The 22162-nt window shown below is 45.9% G+C and overlaps 3 protein-coding genes across 4 annotated transcripts in view; 2 read left to right on the top strand and 1 right to left on the bottom strand.

Annotated features, from left to right (window-relative positions):
- The window catches only part of BICRAL (BICRA like chromatin remodeling complex associated protein), a 45052-nt gene extending 42319 nt beyond the window's left edge, over positions 1 to 2733 (bottom strand). Inside the window, exon 1 of one of the 2 annotated variants that reach the window (XM_059841143.1) lies at positions 2694 to 2733. The gene's annotated coding sequence lies outside the window, so the exon portion shown is untranslated. Of the gene's footprint in view, positions 1 to 2196; positions 2260 to 2693 lie in introns of those variants that run through there. The other variant, XM_059841142.1, reaches the window with a different exon arrangement.
- Positions 2734 to 2845: 112 nt separating this feature from the next.
- Positions 2846 to 5469, top strand: TBCC (tubulin folding cofactor C). The gene has a single exon (XM_059841136.1). The coding sequence runs from the start codon at positions 2872 to 2874 to the stop codon at positions 3904 to 3906; it is 1035 nt and encodes a 344-aa protein (XP_059697119.1). The 5' UTR covers positions 2846 to 2871; the 3' UTR covers positions 3907 to 5469.
- Positions 5470 to 11829: 6360 nt separating this feature from the next.
- On the top strand, positions 11830 to 21688 carry PRPH2 (peripherin 2). The gene is made up of 3 exons (XM_059841148.1): positions 11830 to 12556; positions 15287 to 15533; positions 20853 to 21688. Exons 1-3 carry the CDS (start codon positions 11976 to 11978, stop codon positions 21087 to 21089), a joined length of 1065 nt encoding a protein of 354 aa, XP_059697131.1. The 5' UTR covers positions 11830 to 11975; the 3' UTR covers positions 21090 to 21688.
- Positions 21689 to 22162: the final 474 nt, after the last annotated feature.

Raw genomic sequence — 22162 nt, 5'->3', positions numbered from 1 at the left:
CTGCTATCTATTTTCAAACCAGAAAGGAACAAAAGCACAGGCAAGAGAGGAAAAATAGGAAAAAAATATAACACAGAGAATTATGTACCTCACTTTTTCACATATCCTCAAACAGCCAAACTACTTGTTACAGCTTACCCAAGTGACTCCAATCCTGAGCTAGAAAGCTTACACTTTATTCAGGTGGTTACTGTCTGGCACACTAAGCAGCCTCAAAACATCGAAGCTGCTGCCAGCAAAGTCAGGAAGAAAATTGCCAGTCTTTGTATGACCACTAAAAAAAAAAAACAAAATGCACATGCCAACATAAATTATACAAAACCTCAAATTGTAAGTGTGGAAAGTAATTTTGGAACATGAGGATGAAACAGCTGGAAGAATTTTACAGCTCCCTTTTTAATTTTTCATTATGGTCATACATTTCACCTTCTTGTCTCTGGGAATATTTTTGCTTTTGACCAAAAAAACAATTGTGCACATTAACAAGGTGAAAAGTTTCCAGTCTCTCCCAGAAGTTCCTATTTACAAGGCTATTTGGTACTCATTAATTTAAACTTCCAATCACCTATAGAAAAAACAATTCAGAATACCTAGCATCCTAAGTGCCCCAATACGATAAGGAGTAATTATAGTACAGCATAAAATTAACATTTACTCTGTGCTGTGCACACTAACGTTTGCTTGCAATCCTTCCAACATGAAGTTCTTGTACCCAGTGCAGTTCATCTACTGGCTCACATCTGCATTAACAATACCAAAGCCATACTCCAGGAATATTTGTACATATGAAAAACAGCAAAAACCTTTTTTTGTCAATATCCTCACGTACAGGATAAGCACTTCCATCACTGTTACCACCTGTATTAGCTAGGCTTATGGGAGCATAAGGCAAACAGAGCCTGCTAGCTAAAATGAACCTTCCACATCTTTCAACAACATGGAAATACAGATTTTTTTTTCTTATGGAAAATTTATTGCACCGTATTCCTGCCTAATGGAACATTGCTGGTTAACTACAGGAGTGGATTTGACTATTTATTAGAAAAAAATACCCAATACTTACTACTAAATGTATAATTTAAACACATTGCTAGGAAAAAATATCAAGTGAGAATATTTCAATACCCTTCCTTTTTCAGGACCGAGACACTCCCATTCTACAGCATAAGAGGTTTTAATTTTTAAGACTCAATCTAATTCTTCAGAACCAAAATTCTGAACACTGCAGTACTGCAACAGATGTAATGCTGCATTAAGAGCTGTAATGCATCAAACACTTCACCTATCCCAGTGCCCATCCAACCTGCTCCAAAGTGGTACCGTTACATAAGGCCCCCTGCTATGCCTTTAGTTTATATGCTAACACTGTTAAGGAAAAAATACTCTCTATTTTAGTGTGAGTATTTTGCAAGGATTAAAGATATTTCACTGCCTTTTCTCTGTCATCCAAACTGGACTGACATTATTGCATGAAAGATTCAGGTACTCCACACATTCTAACAACATTATACCTTTCCTAACACAGAAATTAAACCACATTCTCAGGAAACAGAAACAACAGCTACTTTGAAGCTAAAGGTACTTTCAAAGGCTAACCTTAAGGGACATAATCTGTACATCCAAACAGGAACTTAAGGTAAGAAACTCCTGCTATTGCCAAAGAGAAGACAGAAAAATCAGATTATCTGCTATGGGTTTGCCACCTTTTTGTTTCAATTGATAGTCTTAGGTCCTGTGTCAATTTGTTACAAGTAACTTCAAAATGACAAGGGAAATGGGATGGTGTTTGCAGAAAAAGACAGGAGTTAGATTTGTTTTCACATTCCTAAAAAAGTGCTTAGTGTTAACTTTCTTTGCACAAATTAAAATCCAAATAATAGAGAAAAAAAAAATCTCAAATGAATACAGCAAAACAATAGTCACTTTTTTACTTTGCAGACAGTGCACTTAATTTCTGCTTCCTGCAGCAAATTTACTTTAAAACACTTCTCCTAATTATAAAAGCCTTCCTTCCCATGTTTCCATATAGGCCTCTGTGGATTGCTCATAGAGCCCTCCCTCTGGGGCACAGTAATCCACGGGCACTGCTCCCTCTTTTCCCTCAAGAACCAAACTCTCTTCTGGAACAAAACATTCCAGAAACCAAATCAGCAGCGAGGAAGAAATCGATCCACCTGGCAGCACCTTTGCAGTTACCTGCAAGGCTCAGCAGCCTTTTCCTCGGCCACTTCACTGCGGGAGAGGGAGGCAGCAGGGAAGGTTTATTAGAGCACGGAGCCTCCCGAAGGCGCCGGCCGTGTGAGGCTGCCGGGGGACCCCACCCGGGCAGGGGCCGCGACCGCCCGGCGCCTCCGGAGCACGGGGCAGCGCGGGTCGGCCCCGAACCGGCCCGGGAGGGCAGGTGGAGCTCTGGGCTGCGGGCCCTCCGCCCCGAGCCCGCCCGAGCCCGCACCGAGCCGGCCCTTCCCTCGCCCGCCCGGGCCCCGCCGCTCGCGGGAGCCCCCGCGCCCAGGGCCGGCGGCGACGGGCGCGGCCCGGGAGGGGAGGTGTGGGTGTAAGCACAACAGCAGGAAGAAGCGGGCAGCTCCGCGCGGGCACAGCGGGGGAGCGGGGCGGGGGCTTATTTATATCCCGAGAGCTAATTTGGGAAGCGGGATAACCCGCCCCGCACGGCACCTGCCACCAGCACTCACCCCATCCCGCGGAGAGGCGGCGGCCCCTTTAAGACCGCGGGGGACCCCTCCCTCCGCCCCTCCCGCCCTCCCCCGCCGCGCGCCTCCCGGGCCGCCAATCGGCGGCGGCGACGCAGCCAGGGCTGCGGGCAGCCAATCCGCGCGCCGCTTGGTGACCGCAGGGGAGGCGAGCGGCAAGATGGCAGCGCCGGGAGAGGCAGCGGCCGTAGCGGCTCCCTCGCAGCCCGAGGTGGCCGCGGGTTCGGCCGCCTCCGCCGTGGTGCTGCCGGAGCGGCTGCAGCGGCGGGAAGCGGAGCGGCAGCAGGGCGTGGAGCGGCAGCGACAGAAGAAGGAGGCGCAGGTAGTGAAGGAGGAGCAGAGCGAGTTCTTCCTGGCCGCCTTCGCCCAGGAGCGGGAGGCCGTGGAGGCGCTGCTGGCGGCGGGGACGCTGGAGGAGGCGGCCGCCCGCCTGCAGGCGCTGCAGAAGCTGCTGACGGGCAGCGTGCGGTTCCTGGCGCCCTACGAGGTGCGGCAGGGGCAGGAGACCGTGGCGCGGCTGCAGGGGGACCTGGCGGCGCGGCGGCAGCAGCTGCAGCCCAAGAAGAAATTCGCCTTCCGAGCCCTCAAAAAAGAAGCGGCCCCGGGCAGCGCCCCGCGCCCCGCCGAGTCCTCCCCGCCGGACCCCGCCGCGCCCGACCCCGGCCCCGGCCTTGCCGAGGGCGAATCGGGCGGGCCGCCGCTATGCGGCTTCAGCGGCGCCCAGGACGCGGAGCTGGAGCTCGGCCCCGCGGAGCTGCTACAGCGGGACGTGCTGCTGTCGGAGCTGCGCGGCTGCCGAGTGCGGCTCCGCGGCAACCCCAACACGCTGCGGGTGCGCGACTGCAGCGGCTGCACCGTGCTCTGCGGGCCCGTGTCCACCTCCGTGCTGGTGGACGGCTGCAGCGACTGCCTGCTGGCGCTGGCCTGCCAGCAGCTCCGCACCCACCGCACCCGCGGCTGCCGGGTCTACGTGCAAGTGACCAGCCGGGCCGTGATCGAGGCCTGCTCTGAGGTCTCCTTCGCCCCCTACTCCTGGAGCTACCCCGGTATCGAGCGAGATTTCGAGTCGTCTGGGCTGGACAGAAACAGTAACAACTGGAACCTGGTGGATGACTTTGACTGGCTGGCGACTGACAGGCCTTCGCCCAACTGGAGCCTGATCCCCGAGCAGGAAAGAATCGCTTGCTGGGACTGACTACGGAGGCAGCTCTGCCGTGCAAGAGATCCTCTTGTAAATGCACTGATCCACAAACTGTGGGACTTAATCCCCGATATGCCATTAAATGATTCCATTCTGTATTCAAATTTCGAATTACAATATATGGCTGGCTTTCTTAGTTGAAGCATACCAGTCAAGTAGAGTTTACTGTTCTGGCACAAGTTGCTGCTATACTCTGTATGTATCACTGTGGGATTTCCCAGTTTCTGAAGTACCTCATTGTGAGTTAAAACTTATTAAGGTGGGACAGAGACCACTGATACACAAACAACAATGAGCCTCTGTTAGAGCTGTTGTTCTGCTTTCACTCACTTAGGCAGACTCTGAATTAGCTGCATGTAGTGCAAACTGTACTGGAATGAAAAGATCAAATACCAAATTTCCCATGTTTGTGTAGTTCTCATGTTCTGATGGCAGCAGAGTGTATCTTAGGGGGAGTGCAGGGCAGTACTGGTGTGAGGTAATGGGGTGAAAAAAGGTTCTTTCAGAGGGAGAGTTTGTAACTGCACGGTGCAGCAGACTTGGCTGTGGTACAACGGTGAGCCAGTTTCTGCTGATTCGGGTTACATCTCTGAGTTGGCTTTAGGCTTTTATTTCAAATGAGAGAAGTCTAAAGGAAAAAGGTGTTCCAATAAATATCTAATGCTCTCCTAATATACTGATTACTCGAAATTTAGAAACCTAAGGAGTCTGTACAAATACTAAAGCTTCACCATCTATAAATGTCATGTCAAAGGATGCTGCTTCTGTAAGCAGCTCAGAGGCATCCAGCGAGTGCTGATGAACATCACAGAAGCTGGGTTAACTGTTCCTCTGCAAGCTGAAGCTTCAGGGGAAAGGTGTTCAGGGATGTCCCTCTAGTTTTCCAGACAACAGGCTTTGTGTGCTGTGATCCTAATTTGCAGCACTCTGCTGCTGCATGTGTGCAGTCTTGGCAGAGAGAGTCAGCAAAACAGAAAGTTGAGGTGCTATTTTCCAATTCCAGATTTGCATGTTACCATGCATAAAGTGCAGAATAATTTAAGTCTCTTCACTCCTGCTAAATAATAATAAAAAATAGCAGCACTGTGGAATGCAATGTCTTTACAGTGCCCTGTTAGTGGTGCTGAAGTGAGCACTGTCCATATATAAAGTATACATAGCAGTTTTAGGTTTCTAAAACCCCTCCTTAACTTGTAACATTTTTCAAGAAATATTTGTTTATTTTGCCTTAGCATAAAGCTTTTCTGTAAAACTTAAAATTGTTTTTGCTGTGCAGCCATCATCTATGTGCCTCTAACAGACACTAAATCTTAGCTGAACCATCAAAAAACTGCATCACTGCCAGGAGAAGTACCTGAAACTTCACTTATGTGCTTGTCTGGTTCTGAGCAGAAAATGTTTTTATATAAGTTGTTTTCAGCATATTTAATTTAAAGAGGGGGGGCAAAAAGGATTTGTTTTACTATTCCTGACAATTTTCAGTTTTGTTTACTTCTGTTAATGTATGTTTTTTGACTGAGTTGGATTTTGCATTTCAAATATACATGTTTTGAATTATTTTAGTTGTTCCTTTACTAGCGAGTCTTCTTTGCACTGACAGCATCATAAAATGATTTAAACAATACACCCTCAGTCTTACTTTAATGTACATAATTTATATCCTTTGTTAGAGGGATGTGATCAGTTGAGGCTGTCAAGTTATTTTAATTTTAACACATCCATCTTGGTACAGAACCTGATTTTGTAGTTAATTGTTCTCTAGATCAATCCTGTTAGCATCCTCTAGCCTTGAGATTGCAAAATGTTCAGCCTGTAAGAACTGCAGTAATGCCTTTGTTCTGCTTGCCCCAAGCTCTAAACATTTACACCTTCTTCCTGTGGTGATGGATCCTGGCAGATCCAGACAGGGAAAGAGACCCCAGGCAGGTACCAGGCTGCACTGAGGCTTCCCAGCCTTCCTCACATGGAAGTGCCACGTCCTGTTCCAGCTCTTGGCCCATGGCATGCAGTACTGCCTGAATAAACAGCAGGAGTCAAAACATGGAAGTTTAAACTTCAATTTCTCTCTGAAATTGCTTCCTAGGGGATGTTTTTCACAAACCAGTTATTGACATCCCAGTTCCTACTGTTTTCTTTCCTCCACATACTTAACTTTGGTCAAACCACAGTTAGCAGGTAATACTTTTCAGGAACATGGTGCCAGACAATTACCCTAAAGATTTAGCATTACCTTTGTAATACAAAACACATAACTGGCTCTTGGTCTCAGGCATGGTGTGAAACAAGGAAATTCAATCTGAGAACAGAAAGTCCAGAAAAATTTGGTCAGGCAAATACCTAAATGTGATTTATAGTTCTAAACATACAATTTCATATATATATATATATATATATATATATATATACACACACACAGAGTTGCACATGTTTCCATACACCTTTTTTAAATTATACTTTCCTGATGTAGGATCATAACAGAAATTCAAGACTGTTTTGAAACAACAGTCTGTTAATGTTGTATGAGAATTTAAGCACTAGCAAAGGTTTACTAGCATGCTCATGGGCTATTCAGTATAGAAATTGCAACTTTTTTGGGTCTCTAAGGAAGAGAAGGCAAACCCCTAAGTATTTCTAATCAGCTAGCAATCACCCTGCATAATGTACAACTGAAGTGAACAAAGTCTCTTCAAGAACTCTAGCTCTGGTTTGCATCACGGTGACAACAGTTCCACCAGGACCTTCTTTAAAAACCATGTACTTTAAAGAAATTAATGATGCTAGACATCACAAGGGGCTGAAAAACAAATGCCTGCTGGAGGCATGGGATAACAGAACATCAGCACCACAAACCTTGTGCAAATTTGCCCTGAAGAGAAGCGAGCAGGCAGAAAGTTTATGAAAATAGGAGGGGGACATTGATCTGCAGAACCCTTTTCCACAGGGAGTCAGGAAAGCAGTCCTGTTGCAAACATTCTTGAAAGACAGCCTAGTTGGACTGGCCTCCTCCAGCCAGTGGCCTCACCAAAGTCTTTAAGGCCAGTGAAGCTTCCTTAGCCCACCACAGGGCAGTTACTCAGCGTTGTAAAGCTCCTGTGTGTGTCTGTGGAGGGAATAAAAACAGTTCTGTGCAAACACACACAACTCTGAACCCGTGGGGGAAAACTGAGGCTGTTTTCCAGGCCACACAGAGCTTTGAGTGTTGCCATTCATTTGTTGAGGCACTGAGGGGTGGCACAGACCAAAACTTGCATCCAGAGAAGCAGCCGGGAGCTTTGCTGCTGCTTCCATGGGGCCATCCCCTCACCCCGAGGTCTGTCCTGAGAGGGATCAACCCCCCTGGGTTCCCTTTGGAGGACTGGCATTTCCCTCTGTTTCTGTTTCAGAGAAGCCCCTGCTTCTCTGAGTAACAGAACAGAAATGAAAGTTACTTCCATTCTCTCTTCAGCCAGCTCTCTTTCATTCAAATAGATTCTGATGTGAGCTGCAGTATAATTGTTTAGTGAAAAAAAAAACAGGTAAGAAATACATGCATAAGACAATTTCCTACACACTTTTATGCATTATATTTTTGAAGGCTTGGATTTTTTTTTTTATAAGTTTCTTATTTAAGCAATAGCTGCATGTAGACAAGGTTCAAATCATGGTGATTTTACCTGGAATTGCTTCAGGTTTTACTAAACAGCCAATTTCATCATGTACAAGGAAAGACAAGAATAGCAAGAAAAAGAATCTATGCAACTTGGGGAAATTTCAGCATTTCCATTCACATCATGATCTGATTTATCTGACTGACTGGGGGATCCACCTGTTGTTCTGAGATGTTTTCCAGCAGTAATTACTATGATGAGCTTTTTGTAATCTTCTTTTAATTCTCAACATATGTCTTTCCTGTTTCTGCAAATACAAATTTTGATTTCTAACTCTTATTTTTTCAGCAGTGAATGCTACACCCCAAGCATCACAATAATACAAACAGATACTCATAATGACCATCTTGGAGACGAAAAAAAAGCTATGTTTTCTGAACATGTTACACAGCCCCACATGAATGATGGCTGAAATTCTGAGATTGCCCAGAGCAAAACCACACCAAAACCCCCACAGTGTGCCCCAGCAAAGTGCAGGAGCCGCAGAGTACAGCAGGTCAAATCACTCTTCCTAGGATTTACAACAATCCCAGCAGTGAATTGAGAACTTGCCTCTGTTTCCAGCCTCAGAACCTGCAGTCACCTCACATGCCACAAAAATAGTAGCCTAACAAGTTACCTGTGTAAGGAGGTTTAAAAAAAAGTCATAATCAGACTTTTCTCCACCTGATAATCGTACAGTAAGGTACAGCATTTTTATCACATTGTTCCTCGAGAGTGTCCCTGTTCACACCACCGAGGTACAATTGAAAGCAAAACCATAGGTGAGGGTACCGTGTAGAGCAAACCTCTCTACACAATAGCTTGCCATCAAAGGTAGAACTAGACATCATTATTCCTGCAGTGAAATACAGCCACTCCTAGGGAAAGGAAAGGGGTAAAAAAAAGCCTCAGAAAGACACACATTTCATATCATAGAGGACTGTGAAAGAAAGATTGGGCCAGGAAATTATTCTTTTTACCGAGGGTGCTTCCATAGTTTAGGTCTGTATGTATTTTATATCTTACACCCCTGAAGATGTAAGACTTAAGATTCGTCCAGAGCCAAGCACCAGACTGTTTAACAAATACCAGATTAAATAGTTTACATTCCTCTCTCTTAACTGATAAATTTGTACCTTATATGTAGGTTAGCAGGCATAGCTTTTTGGAAAGGTATCAATATTGTGTTGTTATACATCCACATTATAATTTTTAACTAGATTTTGAATTTGAACAGATTCATGGTGAGATCAATAATAATTTGAATATTTTATACTACCATTTTTTCTCCAATATTGGCATATGAATTATACAGTTGAATTTAATAGACAACCTCTGAGGAGACCATTAACTCAAACATTCTTGCAGCTATTAGCTTTTATCTGCTATGGATCAATTTCAGCATTTTCTATTTGAAGAAGTAGTAAGTGCCAAACTAAAGACAAATCGCAGCCAAGAAAAAGCTTTTTAAGAAAAGCAGATGCCAGGCAAAAAAAGCTTTTTTTTTTAAACTATCCCCACCCAAAACCGCTTCTCGATGATCCCCCATCACCTTCCTCTCCTCCAGGCTGCTCTGCCAGAGACAGCCCTTGGCTGGCTGGTTTGTGCCGATGCTTGCACAGGGTTTGTCTGTTCCATGACTGGGACAATGGGGAAGCACTCATTCCCACTTTAAAAAGTGTTAACCAATCCCCTTGAAAACCCCCAAGCACGGCGAGTCAAGTTGATGGGTGGGGTAGTTTTTGCCGCTTGAAGTCCCCCGCTGTTGAAAACTACTTGAATAAACAGCGCTTTTCCTAATCCGGGCTGCTCATCGGCTGTGCCCGATGACTTTAGAGGGACCACCCGAAGTCTCAAAGGTCTAATTAGTAGGTGAGTGTCCCTTCCTGAACATCAGATCCAGGATTTTTCCTGATCATCTCCCATCTAACGCTAGCAATTTAGCAGTGATTTATGAGGAACCCTCCTGTTTCCTTTTTTTTTATAGGCCGATGAGTGAATCTGGAGGCATCGGTGAGCCCTGAAGCATGTCCTGCATGCTCTACTTCAATACTTTGATTGCTGAATTAGAGGAAACACCGTAGTGTATGCACTTCCGTGATTTTGCTGCATCAGATTTATCATGGGTATCTAATTGTTAAATTATTAAGCTGACAGATATTCAGATTCACCTGTGCTCCTGAATACGAAATGACCCATATCCAGAGCAGCACCAGGCTTACATCTGCTGCGGGCAGGAAGTATTTCACTGGTTATCCTCCTGACCTGCAGACCTGGTGCAGAATTCTTTTCCACTTTAATTACAGCTTCACAGTCATCACTGACAAAAAAGGAAATGGTTTCAAGTTCCTTTATCTAGAATTAACTCCAGGCTGTCAGATAAATACATTTTCCAAACTCAAGTCTCTTAGCTGAGCCCCGACAGAGTCAGTGAAACACAGCATGTGCTATAACGGTTGCGGGATATTTTGCCAGGAGAGATGCTATTTCAGAGCCATTACTTATTGCACAAAACCATGAATAGGCTCTCTCAAGGAACAGCACTTCTCACCCACTTCACGGCAAGAGGAGAGAATAGTCCCTGATGGATAATCACCTTCCCTCTCATCTTACACACTCACTCTTCACCAGCAAGGGCAGCAGCATTGCAAACCACCAGGCTTGCTTTAGAAAAATCCCAGTTACCAGCTGCTCTCCAGCTCCGTGCAACAGCACCAGGATGGGCTGGGAAAGGTCCACCACAAAAACCTTCTGTTAGGACAGGAAGAGGTAGTGAGTTTTGCCCTTCCCGAAGGAACCTTCAGCATTCCAGGATCTCAAATGATAACTGAGAAGCATCCACGGTACCACAGAGCTGCAGACCATCAAAACGTTATTTTTCAGTGCTTGGGCTTTTTAATTATTTGTGTTATTATTTCTCACATTCGCCTTCATCCTAGCACGTTCCTTCTCCTCTCTGTCCCCGGGGGCTGGTGGCCATGCTGCTGGCAGCCACTAGAGGATGCCCCCAGGGACTTGGATGGTGGCAGCAGCAGGTCTGGTTGACAGGCAAGAGAGAATCCTCCCAGTCCCTCTTCTGGAGCTGCTCCTTTCTCCCCTGCAGCATTAGCACCCACGCCCTCACACACCTGCAGGGATATTTTCCATTGCTGGGGGTAGCCTGAGGTTAATTTTGCGTTGCGGTGGCATGGGTGAGGCAGTGCAGGAATCTCCCAGCAGCTCCAAAGCCCTGTGGGGCGAGTGGGAGATGGTATTTCAAAGCAAGCAAAGCTCCTCGAGCGGTGGAACGAGTGGAAGCCCGGCCCCGCTGCTTGCCCGGCACCGCCGAGTGCCGCAGGGAGGAGGCGGCAGCCGCAGGAGGGGTCGGACCCTGCTCTCCGCCCGCCCCAGCCTGAAAGCACAGCCGGCTGCAGGTCCTTCAGCAGAGCCGCAGGACCCCCGGGATGCCTCCCTTGCACTCAGATACAACATCCCCAGGTCCCTCTCCAGCTACTGAGTTGAATTGCTCCCTGATGGAAGCTCCCGGGTGGGTCTCCTTGGGCAGCCCTGCTCCCCTCCCTGGCCCGGTGATTATCCAGTAAGCTGCTCATGCCAGCTCACTTTTTATGAGAGCACCTCTAGATTTCAACCCAGGGTTTACTTATTGAGTTTCCCTGCACTTTTCCTTTCTCCTGCTCTCCTGCCAAGACCCAGAGATGGTACAAGCCCTGGAAGTAAATAGAAAATGCCAAGCTTAGTTTTTTTAGGTCACCGTAAACTACGCGCTTATCTGCTTTCAGAAGACATAAGCCACAGGATGTCATCTCAAGTCAACACAGAAGGATAGGGCCTAGAACATAGGTCTGGCTGTAGACATGAATATATTGGGATCACAATGGGGAAGTGTATGTTTGTATACAAGCAGCCTTTTTTAATCCAGAGCCCCTTTCCTTTTTCCTCCTTCCATATTCTTCTGGCAACAAAGATCTTTTTATATCTCTGGGGTTTCATATTCCCCCCAGCAGCCTATCATAAGAGAGCACAAATCTACTAAATAGTAAAATGAGGGATTACTTCCACTCATCTGTTGACGGACATTTCTCCAAATTGGATCAAATGATTAAAGGTATTAGAATGACGTCTTGCAGATCCAGATCAAATCATTTGAAACCTTGAGAGCGTTTCTCCTTTGCTTGGAAGAAACCACCAGAAATAGTTGTAGGTGCTAATTGCCCATTATTCTCACTAATGTGAAATTGTTAACTGGGACCTTTGAATATTTTATTTACTTGAATCCTAACCAGGGGTCTTCAAGATGGAAGGACTGTGCAGCGGCTTGCTTCCCGACGTGCCCTTCGGGATCTCTCCCGACGCCTGAATGGTTCTTCCTCGAGTTGCTTACGCTGAGAAGAGGGGTCCAGGCTGTGAAGTCTTCCAACATCTCCCACTACAAAGATGGCACTGCTGAAAGTCAAATTCAATCAGAAGAAACGGGTAAAACTAGCGCAGGGACTATGGCTCATGAACTGGTTTTCGGTGTTTGCTGGGATCCTTGTTTTTAGCATGGGATTGTTCCTCAAAATCGAGCTCCGGAAGCGAAGCGAAGTGATGGACAATTCTGAAAGCCACTTTGTGCCCAATTCTTTGATATTGATGGGTATATTATCCTGCGCCTTCAATGGTTTTGCTGGAAAAATTTGTTACGATTCTCTGGATCCCGCTAAATTTGCCAAGTGGAAGCCTTTGCTGAAACCTTACCTGGCACTGTGCTGCGTCTTTAACATGCTCCTTTTCTTCGTGGCTCTGATTTGCTTTCTCATGCGGGGCTCCCTGGACAGCACCCTGGCCCAGGGGCTCAAGAACGGCATGAAGTTCTACCGGGACACGGACACCCCCGGCAGGTGCTTCATGAAGAAGACCATCGACATGCTCCAGATTGAGTTCAAGTGCTGTGGCAACAACGGCTACAAGGATTGGTTCGAAATCCAGTGGATCAGCAACAGATATCTGGACTTCAGCTCCAAAGAAGTGAAAGAGTAAGTGACTCGGTGGGGTTTGTATCACGTAGTATCCATGTTTGGTCAATGCTGGCCTCGAGTGCCAACAGGAGCTGACTGGAAGGGGGTCTGTGTAAAATGGGGTCTTGTGTAATAGATCGTCCCAAATGACCTGCTGGATTGCTTCCTCCCCTGACAAATTCCTCCAAAGTCATCCATAACACAAAATAAAAAGCACCAAACAACAATTCCCACTCTTACTCAGTGTGATATAGACTGGCTAAATAGTTTTTACTGTCTTCTACTTTATAAACCCATTACCTTGAGCCACACTCCCAAAATCAACAGGAAAGTATCAGAACTTTACTAATCCTTAAGCAGATGTCAATGTGATTGATTAATTTACTAAAAAAAGAATTCCTTGGAAATATATTCTTGACACCACTTTTAAAACTCCACTCAGATATTGGCAGCTAATCATGCATGGAAATAAATAGAGGCAAAAAGACTTTGCCAATAACTCATGTCCTTCAGATCCTTAAGATTTAGAATTTTATTTTTATATTCACTCAATGGATTGCTTTAGTGCTGTGATAATACTGAGCATCAATTGATGGCCCTTGCTTTACACAGTGGCCGTTGTAGCCATATGTATTTTAAGTTCTGTCCTGTGCCTAATTTTTTAAAACCTCACATGAAAGCAGCAGTTTATTGTTTCTATACAAACCAGACCAGGTTGTTGACCAGAAACACCTTAATGGCTTTGATGTCAGTGCCCAAAGAGGCAGTAATCCTAAAATCAGGTTAGATGCAGTAAGCTCAAGCAGAAAATAAACATAAGAACAAAATGAACTTTTGAAATTAAAAAAGTAGCATTAGGCATAAATGCCCACAACCTTTTAAAAAATGAAGCACCGGGGAAAGAAATGGTTATTCCGGGTTCTCTGGGAGCATCATTCATTAACGTTTATGCTCTGTGGTTGCATAATGGGCCCTGTAAACTGGAAGCAATCTGCCTTTTAAATATACTGCCTGTATTAAAAATGTCTGAAGTAATTTTGAAAAAAAGCTTTGTGGATCTCTTGGGATCTCTCGGGATCCCTGCCTGACTGTGTAAATGGTATTTATCTTGTGTGTGTCTCTCTGCGTGTTCTTTTGAATTGTTGGGTGGTCTGGTTGTTTTTGCAGTTCTGAATGAGGACTTTTTTTAGTGAAAACTGTTACAGATTTAATCTGTTGCACTGCAGGGTGTTATAACAAATACATTCACTATTGAATAAGGGGATGTTTCCATTGCCAAGGTATACCCATGGGTATAAATAACTGCTTGAAAAAACCTCGCCAGCATTATATGGAGATTTGAGAGCTGTAGCTTAATCCAGCAGCAGTGGAAGGGCAAGGCACTGAGGGAAAACAGGGTTATACTGTCCTTAATAACCCATGCCTTGTTTGGGACTGAGACTCTTGGTAATTTCTTTGTACTACTGAGGCAGGAACTAGGGCATTAAAAATGTACAAATGGGTTTTAGTGAACTCAAGGTTTGTACTGTGTGGTGGTGCACAATCTCTGCTCCCATTCCTGGTGGGATAGTCTGGCCCCTTTGAAGCCAATAGTAAAGCTCTCCTTAGTTCCAAGGAAGGAAGGAGTCTGTCCCCCACAGTGGGATTTTTATATTATTTGTAGAGCAAGGGCCTGATCCAATATCCAATTTCTTAGAAACTGGTGGAGCATTTACACATGAATGGGAATTAGACCCAATCCAGAGCACACTTTACATTTAGAGAGAAAACCTCAGCTGCCTTTGCTGTTTAGATATATTTAGGTCATGATTGCAAAGTGGAATTTCCCTTCACCAGGTTGATGGAATCACCTCTCTCTCTATTACACAATTTTAAAATATCCATATAGAAAGCTACAAAAGACACTCTAGAGGCAAAAAGATTTTTTTGCCTCTCTACACCACTGGGACTGTCCATTCTGTGACTTTCTAAGCAAAATGGCCTGTTTTAAAACTGCAGTCCTTTTATTATAGTCTTGCTGCAGAGGCAGTGGAACATTTGCCTTGCAAGTTATCTTGCATCTAAACATCTCCTAAGACACCAGGCTAAATGAGTGTTTACAGAGAACAACCACAGTGTCAGATGAACAATAGTTGGGGAGCTCCTGCAAGGACTTTGAAAATTTCAAGGAATTTTGAAATTTTGCAACATCTTATTGCTGAAGCACATTTCATGTTTTCAATACTGGCTACCTTCCCAAGCCACGAATAAATGCACATCCCCTCCCTGGAGATATTATCATCTAAAAGAAGCTATTAGGTTTGCTGGATCAATGGGTATAGTGGGTTCCAAGGCTGTTCTGAGTTCTTGTCCAAGCTCTGGTCAGCTCCAGCACTTCTCTTCCATCCGAACTATGCTGTGATCATAGTTTCTTTTCTGACTGCCCTTCCCGAGTTCTCTCGCCATTTACTTTTGTTAAAAATTAATTTCTTCGAGGAAGTGACCCAAAGGCGTGCATTTCCACCAGGAGGAGTTCATTACAGACTCAGTGTAGCCTTGACATAGAAAAGGAGAGAACGGACAGAGCGAGAGGGCACCCTGGACAAACACCGCTCTGTGAACGAGGGGACAAGGACAAAAGGCATGGTGGAAAATCCTCCTTGCCTTTGCTTTCTGTCCTCGTGCAGATTTGCTCCTGGATGTCTTTGTGCGTGTCTGTGTGTCTCTGTGTCTGTGTGCATTCACGCTCCCTTCTGCCCTTGCCCGTAGCCGGATCAAAAGCAACGTGGACGGGAGGTACCTGGTGGACGGCGTCCCCTTCAGCTGCTGCAACCCCAGCTCCCCCAGGCCCTGCATCCAGTACCAGGTCACCAACAACTCTGCCCACTACAGCTACGACTACCAAACCGAGGAGCTCAACCTGTGGCGCCGCGGCTGCCGGGAAGCGCTGCTCAACTACTACAGCAGCATGATGAGCTCCATGGGCGCCGTCATCCTCCTCGTCTGGCTCTTCGAGGTAACCCTTGCCCTCAGACACACTGCAGTCAAGGGCCAGCTCTGCAGCAGCAGCAGGGGGTTTTTCTGAGTGAAAATCAAATCTGGTTAAAATAAATTTCCCCGTTGTTTGGCTGAGAAAATATCTGATAGCTGAGGTAAGGGCTGAAAGGTCCCAGGCTGGAAACAGAGGTGGAGTGAGTGTGGGATCACAGATCCCTCTTAGCACGAGCCAGAGCCTCGAGTATCCCACAGCAAGAGGGGAAAAAGGGAGTGATCTTCTGTCCAAGGCAAGGTGCTGAGCAGGGAAGAGAGTGCAAGGGCTCTGCTGTCCAGATGCATTAATTTTACATGTGTCACCATTTGTGGGGAACAAGAAATACAAAAAGGCAGCACATCAGAAAGATGTGACAGTAATTAGTGGACAAAAAATGCAGTTAAAGGGTTACACCCTGAACAAAATGAGGCTTTAAGCCACACACAGTGGAATGATTTCAAGGCAACATGTGGACCTTCATCAGCTCCACCAAGGTATTTGGTCAGAAAAAGTGGTTTACGTGGAGCAAGTGGATTAAATTCATTTTATTCTACTTCCCAAAACACGATGCAAATGCAAACAGGTGCCAACACTGCCCAGGGCAGGTCTGTGGGCACCATAACCCAAAGTGCAGCTTGGCTGATAAAATGCTGTTCATCCAATGCAGTGAATCCCCTGCCTCTGGGAGATGGCCAGTTTCCTAGCCAGGGTGTTTAATCAACACTAATGCTCAGGGAGCGTGGGCTGGCAGTGGCACGAGGGCTGGAACGTGAGGTGCTGGATGTGGAGATCAGGCAGGACCTGCTGGTAAAAGGAAGGGTGCAGCTCCCTGGGGTGCAGCAGATCCTTTCCTATTCTTGGAATGGCTGCTGCAAATGGCATTGCCTATTTTAAATGATTCAGCTGCCTTTTTAAAAATTTAGATACATGCAAATTAAAAAAAGATGAGTTACATTTTGATACAAGCACTGGCCTACAGCCTTCCAGGAATGAAGATGCTTTTTAGAAAATAAACACCTACCTAAATCTGTGAACTGAAAAAAAAATAACCCATGAAGTTGCTTTGTTTTAAAAATAACTGCTCCGAACTGCAGAGCAATGAATTACCTCTTTGCACGGTTATTCTGCTAAGAAAAGAAAGAGAAGGTCTTTATTTTAGCCCAGATTCAAGTGCAAAGCTCTTGAAGAGAGGGGAATTTCAGCTGCCTTCACAAGTCAAAGAAACTCAAAAACTCAGGGGGAAAATGCACAAAAATACCAATGCCAGCTGCAAAAATCATGACTACATACTTCTGCTAACTTGCAAGAGATTAATGACAGTGATATGTTAACATTAATAGCGGTGATAAAAATGCAGTATTTTATGCCTAACTCTTCAAAGTACACCTGGGTATTTTTTTCAGCCGGTGGCATAATGAGAAATAAGATCTTCTCTTCTTTTCTTTGTCTTTTTCAAAATTGAAGGTGAGACTTTTTTTCAGGCAATCAGAGGACTTTTAGGGCAAAACTTGAAAGAAACAACACTGTCCTGGGTTACAATAACTTGCCCTCCTGAGTATTTATTACTTGCATGATATTCTACCATAAAAGGTCCAGATTTGGGTCTGAAATTCCCTTTGCTTTTAAGGCAAACTTTGAAGGTAGGAGGCAAAGCAGGAAACTGACATTAATTTAGTCTCCCTTGAAATATAACAACTTCCATTAAATTCCAGTCAGGATAGGAAACAATTTTATGCTGAGTAGGAGGGCAGCAGAGGTTCCAACTCCTGGCCAAGGTAAGTGTGGGTCTGAGCTGGGTGAGCCCAGGGGCAGTGGTTGTGCTGGCTCTGTGCTTCTCATTTCCACTTTGACTGACTTCTGGGAAGGTTCAGGAAAATGCAAAAGCAAAATCCTGGGTTGCTTTACACCTGCAGCCACCGTGGACTCAAACCAGGTGCTTCTCCAACCAAGCCCTTCTGGGGACTGTGGACAACTCTTCCAGCTGGGCTGCTGGAATTGAGGTGTGGGAAGGGGGAGAGAGTATGGAGGGGGAATACTAACCACAGCTGTTATTCTGAGCTGTAGAAAAAGGTAACGTGCCAAACAGGCTCAGGGACCTCAGGGAAGGCCATTTCTGTTTCACCTTTCTATGTTAGGCACAAGGAAGAATGAACCTATTTTGAAACATCAGAACTTCTGTTTGAAAAGAATGCTAATATCTAGAAGCTGCTTTTCCTAACAAAAGCTGTAGGCTTCCCTTGTGTGACAACCAGTCATGAGGATGACAAAAAAAGATCACACCCTGCTCTGGCTAAGCCGCCTCAGGCTAAACCCTGGCAAACAGATGGGCTTCGCTGCAGAAGGTCAAGAAGAGCAAGCCTGGATGTCTTCTTGACCTGCCTCAGCCAGCAAAGGGGAAGAGAGGGGTTCAAGGGTGCCCTGAATAAGGCATTTCAAAAGGAGTAGAGAGCTGAGGCTGGTTCTTGAGATGCTCCAGATCCTCCACTTGTGCAAACATGTGGATCTCAATAGGTCACAGCTGCCACAGCAGCCAAGACCCTGGGATTCACCTCATGTGCCACAGAGTGTGCCCGGGCTGAGCTCCAGGGGGGCACTGAGACATTCACAGGAGGCACGCTGCATGTCCTGTATGGAGAGCAAACCCTCTGATGCAGTAACAGCAGGAGTGAACCCTGGAGATCTCCAAAACCAGCCCACAGGAGCAGGGACCCTCCAGAAGGACACAGTTTGCTCAGCTGGCTCTGCTGGAGGCAGGGGATCCACCAGCCCAGCCCCTGCAGCCCTAGCCCTGGAGAAACACTGTGGCCATGTTCTGGCACTTTAAAGCTGCTCTAAAATGACAAGGAAATCATCCCTCAGCAAGACTGGCCTCGCCCCGGGGCTCTGACCCCGCAGCCTTCTGGGCTGGGTTGTGGTTAAGCTCAAACCTGCAACTCACAGACTGGTTAAGGCTGGAGGTTTAGCTGTGGCCTCAGCAGGGCTGAGCAGAGGGGAAGAAGGATCACATTCCTCAACCTGCTGGCAATTATTCCTCTAATGCAGCCAAGGATACTGTTTTCCCACTCTGCCACAAGGGCACATTGTTGGCTCAGGGACAGCTGGGTGTCACCCAGAGCCCCAAGGCCCTTTGCTGCCAAGCTGCTGTCAGCCAGTCACCCCCAGCACATACTGGGGCATGGGGTTATGCCTTCCCTGGTGCAAGACTTCAGCTAAACTGGGGGTCCCAGACTCTCCGTGATCATACAGGAGAGAGACTAATTTAGCAGACACTTGTCTCAAACTTCCTGGGCTCTCTTCTCATCTAGCAGAGAAGGCAGGCTCAGATCAGTGGAGGTGACAAGGAGACAGACATTTTGCATTGCTTTTAAGGAATCTCAGCTCTGGGGACTCAAAATCGTGCTTAGAAAGGTTTTTAAGGAAACAGAGTCTTAAACTGAGAGAAAATGTCACAAAATCTCTTCCAAGGACAGGTCAGACGCTCAGTGCTGCACAAGCACATTCCTTTTTAAAAGCATGATAATATTTAGTGACTTAAAGCCATCCAGGAAGCCAGTCCACCTACTTTGGCTGCCAAATAGTGGCACTTGGCAAGTCAGTCACAAAACAAAGCTCCTGCTGACGTGCAGCAAGGCAGCACAAGTAGAGAGCAACGTGGAGGCCATTTCCTGCACCCAGCCCTGTTAATCTGCACTTGCAACAGCCTTTGATTTCAAAGCTATCAGCCCCATGAGTGAGAGCAGCAAAACTGGGACTCAGAGTGGAAGGAAGATGTCAAAGGCTTTAAATCCCAAGACTAACGTGATGGGATTTGTCACTTCTTGTGACTTTTATAGAATAGTGCTCTAACTGATCTAAGTCATCATATTATTGGCTAGATGAGACTATTTCCAGACTCAGAGCCACTAGAAACTTCCTTAGTGACCAAAGTGTGGCTAGTCATACGTTCCTGTGTTAAGTACTATGGACATTTGCCTTTGGATATGGAAGTATTGGATGAATACCAAACATTGGTTTGTTTGACCAATGTTTTTCGCTTTCTGATCTTGAGTGAAGGCAGAGAAATGCAAACATCTGCAAAGGCTGAGAGTAGACAAATGTAGCTTCAGTCTTCCAAGAGTTTGGAGACACTGCTCATATACAAGTAGGATGACCACAGCAGACAGGCTGATGGATGGCCCATGGAAGCACCTGCTTGGGCAGTGCCTCGATGTGAATTCTGCCACTGGCCTTGCCATGTGGCTGCATCCCAGCCTCAAACCTGTCAGCTTCCTCAGCCATCAGGGTTGAGGAGGACCAGAAGTAATCAGTTCCTTGGGAAATTGGATAGTGTGACAGAAGCCTTGTACTTCCCTTAGAGAACAAATCCTGTGAGGTCCTGGCAGCAGTAGGTGTTCTCCATCTGAGCTTTACCCAGCACGTGAAGGACCAAACCAATCTTACTGCTAGCCCATCCCAGCTGCCAGCCCTGCCTCTTCTGGGAGCTGCTCTTCTGTCCTTCTCTACTTCTCTCATCAGTCACTTCACAAGCACCACAGGGGAGAGGTCAGATTGTTCTGAACAGTGTTAAAAGGCAGGAGACTGGCTACAAACACACTTTCTCTCTGGAGGCAGGTGCAGGGTGTTGCCAGTGTCAGCAGTGTTACACAGTACAGTAGAAAAAGTCAGGGATGCTGGGACTAGGTAATATTTAATCAGAAATATAAAATTTGTTTTAGGTGGAATCAGGGAAGGATCACCTGCTGCCTTGGTTTCCTTATTTGCACATACCTATATTAAAACAAAATCAGAATCTGAACCAGACAAACTAACGGCCCAAACCCTAACTCTGCTCCGTTCTGCAGAGACACTGATTCATCAATATCTCCTTGATCAGCTTAATATACTCACCAAACATATTAAGGTCAATGCAAAGTCAAAATATTTAGCTAAAACTAAGTGGGTGATGGCCAAGGACAGTGCTGCACATCCAAACTGCCTTGTGGACAGCCAGTGCACAGCAGCCAGGGATGCATTAAAGCCTCCCAGGAAGGCACCAACACTGAGGGGGCTCATGGAGAGGCCCCTTGGGCACATGGCCCCTCGGAGCAGCAGCCCAGGGCACAGGGAGGCTGGCAGCAGGAATGCCCAGGCTGCCCAGAGCAGGGCACAGGGAGGCTGGCAGCAGCAGCAGCCCAGGCTGAGAACAGCAGGGTCAGGGAGGCTGGCAGCAGAATTCCCAGGCTGCCCAGAGCAGGCCCAGGGAGGGTGGGACGGCGGTGTCCAAGTCTGGCTGACGCTCTCTGCCTCTCCCGTGTCCCGGCACAGATGTCGGTGATGGTTGGCCTGCGCCTGCTGCACACCTCCCTGGAAAGCATTGCCAATCCCGAAGACCCCGAATGCGAGAGCGAAGGGTGGGTCCTGGAGAACAGCCTGAAGGACACTTTCAAATCCGCGCTGGAGAACTTGAAAAAGCTGGGTAAGTTCAACCAGGTGGAAGCAGGAGCCGAAGGGGCCGAAGGAGAGGAAGGAGGGAAGACGCCAGCCATCACAACAGTCAGCTGAGCTGCTCACTGAGGTGGACTTCTTCTCAGAGAAAAATAACACAAACTGAGAATTGTGAATATATCCACATTTTAAAAGCTATGTATCAACCAGCAGAATACACATTTCTACGCACGTTCACTTTTGTACATGGGAGCAGACAACATAGTGCACCTTGGGATAAAACACTTATCCACAAAGTGAGTACACCATATCCTTTTGGGAATATGACCCCAACTAGGACTTGTAATATTCACATGTTCCCTTATCAGAGACAGTTAGTTCTTAAGATGAAAAAAAAATAAAAAAAAATAAAAAAAAAAAGATTGCTGGCATGACATGGCGATCCATTCCATCTTATTTTGAAATTAAAAGTGGAATTTGAAAAGTTAATATTTTTTGCTCAAATTGTTTCATAAGCGTACTTTCTGTACTTCAGCTTTTAAGGACAAACAGATTGGGTTTCTGGAGAGTAACATGATAGAATTCTAAGAAAGAAGGATTTCCAGAATTGTACATAACTTAGTATACAGGTATTTTGACAAACCTCTCATATGTGATTTTTGTTAATGTGCTAAGCAATGGTATTTTCTGCTGTATTTTTAAGACGTACATAGAACAAGGTGCAAACCTATGCTGAGAATTTATGTACTAAGCAAAAATTGTAATTTAATGAAGCAGCCAAGCATCATAAAAACAACATTCAGGTAAGATTGAGGGGGGTTATTTCTCAGGGGTTTTTGCAGGCTGTGTATCTTGAATGTATGTGTTGTAGACTTATGCTTCACCTTGTATTTAAATTCTTTGCGGAAGCTTAGAAGATTCATCTTTTAGTGGGTGGAATCCAGGCTATGAGCATGTGCCAGTAATGGTTACTCTGGACATTATACAGAGTATGTCATCTCATAACTTGCTCCAGAATATTCAAGCCCAACTATTTTTAAGGCAATAAAAAGACAAGCTCAAATCCAGACCCAAATCCAGGCCAAACACTTTAAATGTTTTCCAGGGGCCTAGAAAGTGGATACCATTCATCCACAAATACATCAAGCCTCACCCTTTCAGGCCAGGGAAAACTGAGTTTAAATCAATCC

The sequence above is a fragment of the Haemorhous mexicanus genome, chromosome 3 (genome assembly GCF_027477595.1).
Source record: "Haemorhous mexicanus isolate bHaeMex1 chromosome 3, bHaeMex1.pri, whole genome shotgun sequence".
Taxonomy (NCBI): Eukaryota; Metazoa; Chordata; class Aves; order Passeriformes; family Fringillidae; genus Haemorhous; species Haemorhous mexicanus.
The sequence above is the reverse complement of the archived record's forward strand: the minus strand, read 5'-3'. Positions and strand labels throughout refer to the sequence as shown.

Excerpts from the sequence above, each read along its gene's own strand:
- PRPH2 (XM_059841148.1), top strand. The coding sequence starts at position 11,976 with ATGGCACTGCTGAAAGTCAAATTCAATCAGAAGAAACGGGTAAAACTA. Across the intron at positions 12,557-15,286 it reads AGCTCCAAAGAAGTGAAAGA|CCGGATCAAAAGCAACGTGG; the intron begins GTAAGTGACTCG and ends CCTTGCCCGTAG. Across the intron at positions 15,534-20,852 it reads TCCTCGTCTGGCTCTTCGAG|ATGTCGGTGATGGTTGGCCT; the intron begins GTAACCCTTGCC and ends GTCCCGGCACAG.
- TBCC (XM_059841136.1), top strand. The coding sequence starts at position 2,872 with ATGGCAGCGCCGGGAGAGGCAGCGGCCGTAGCGGCTCCCTCGCAGCCC.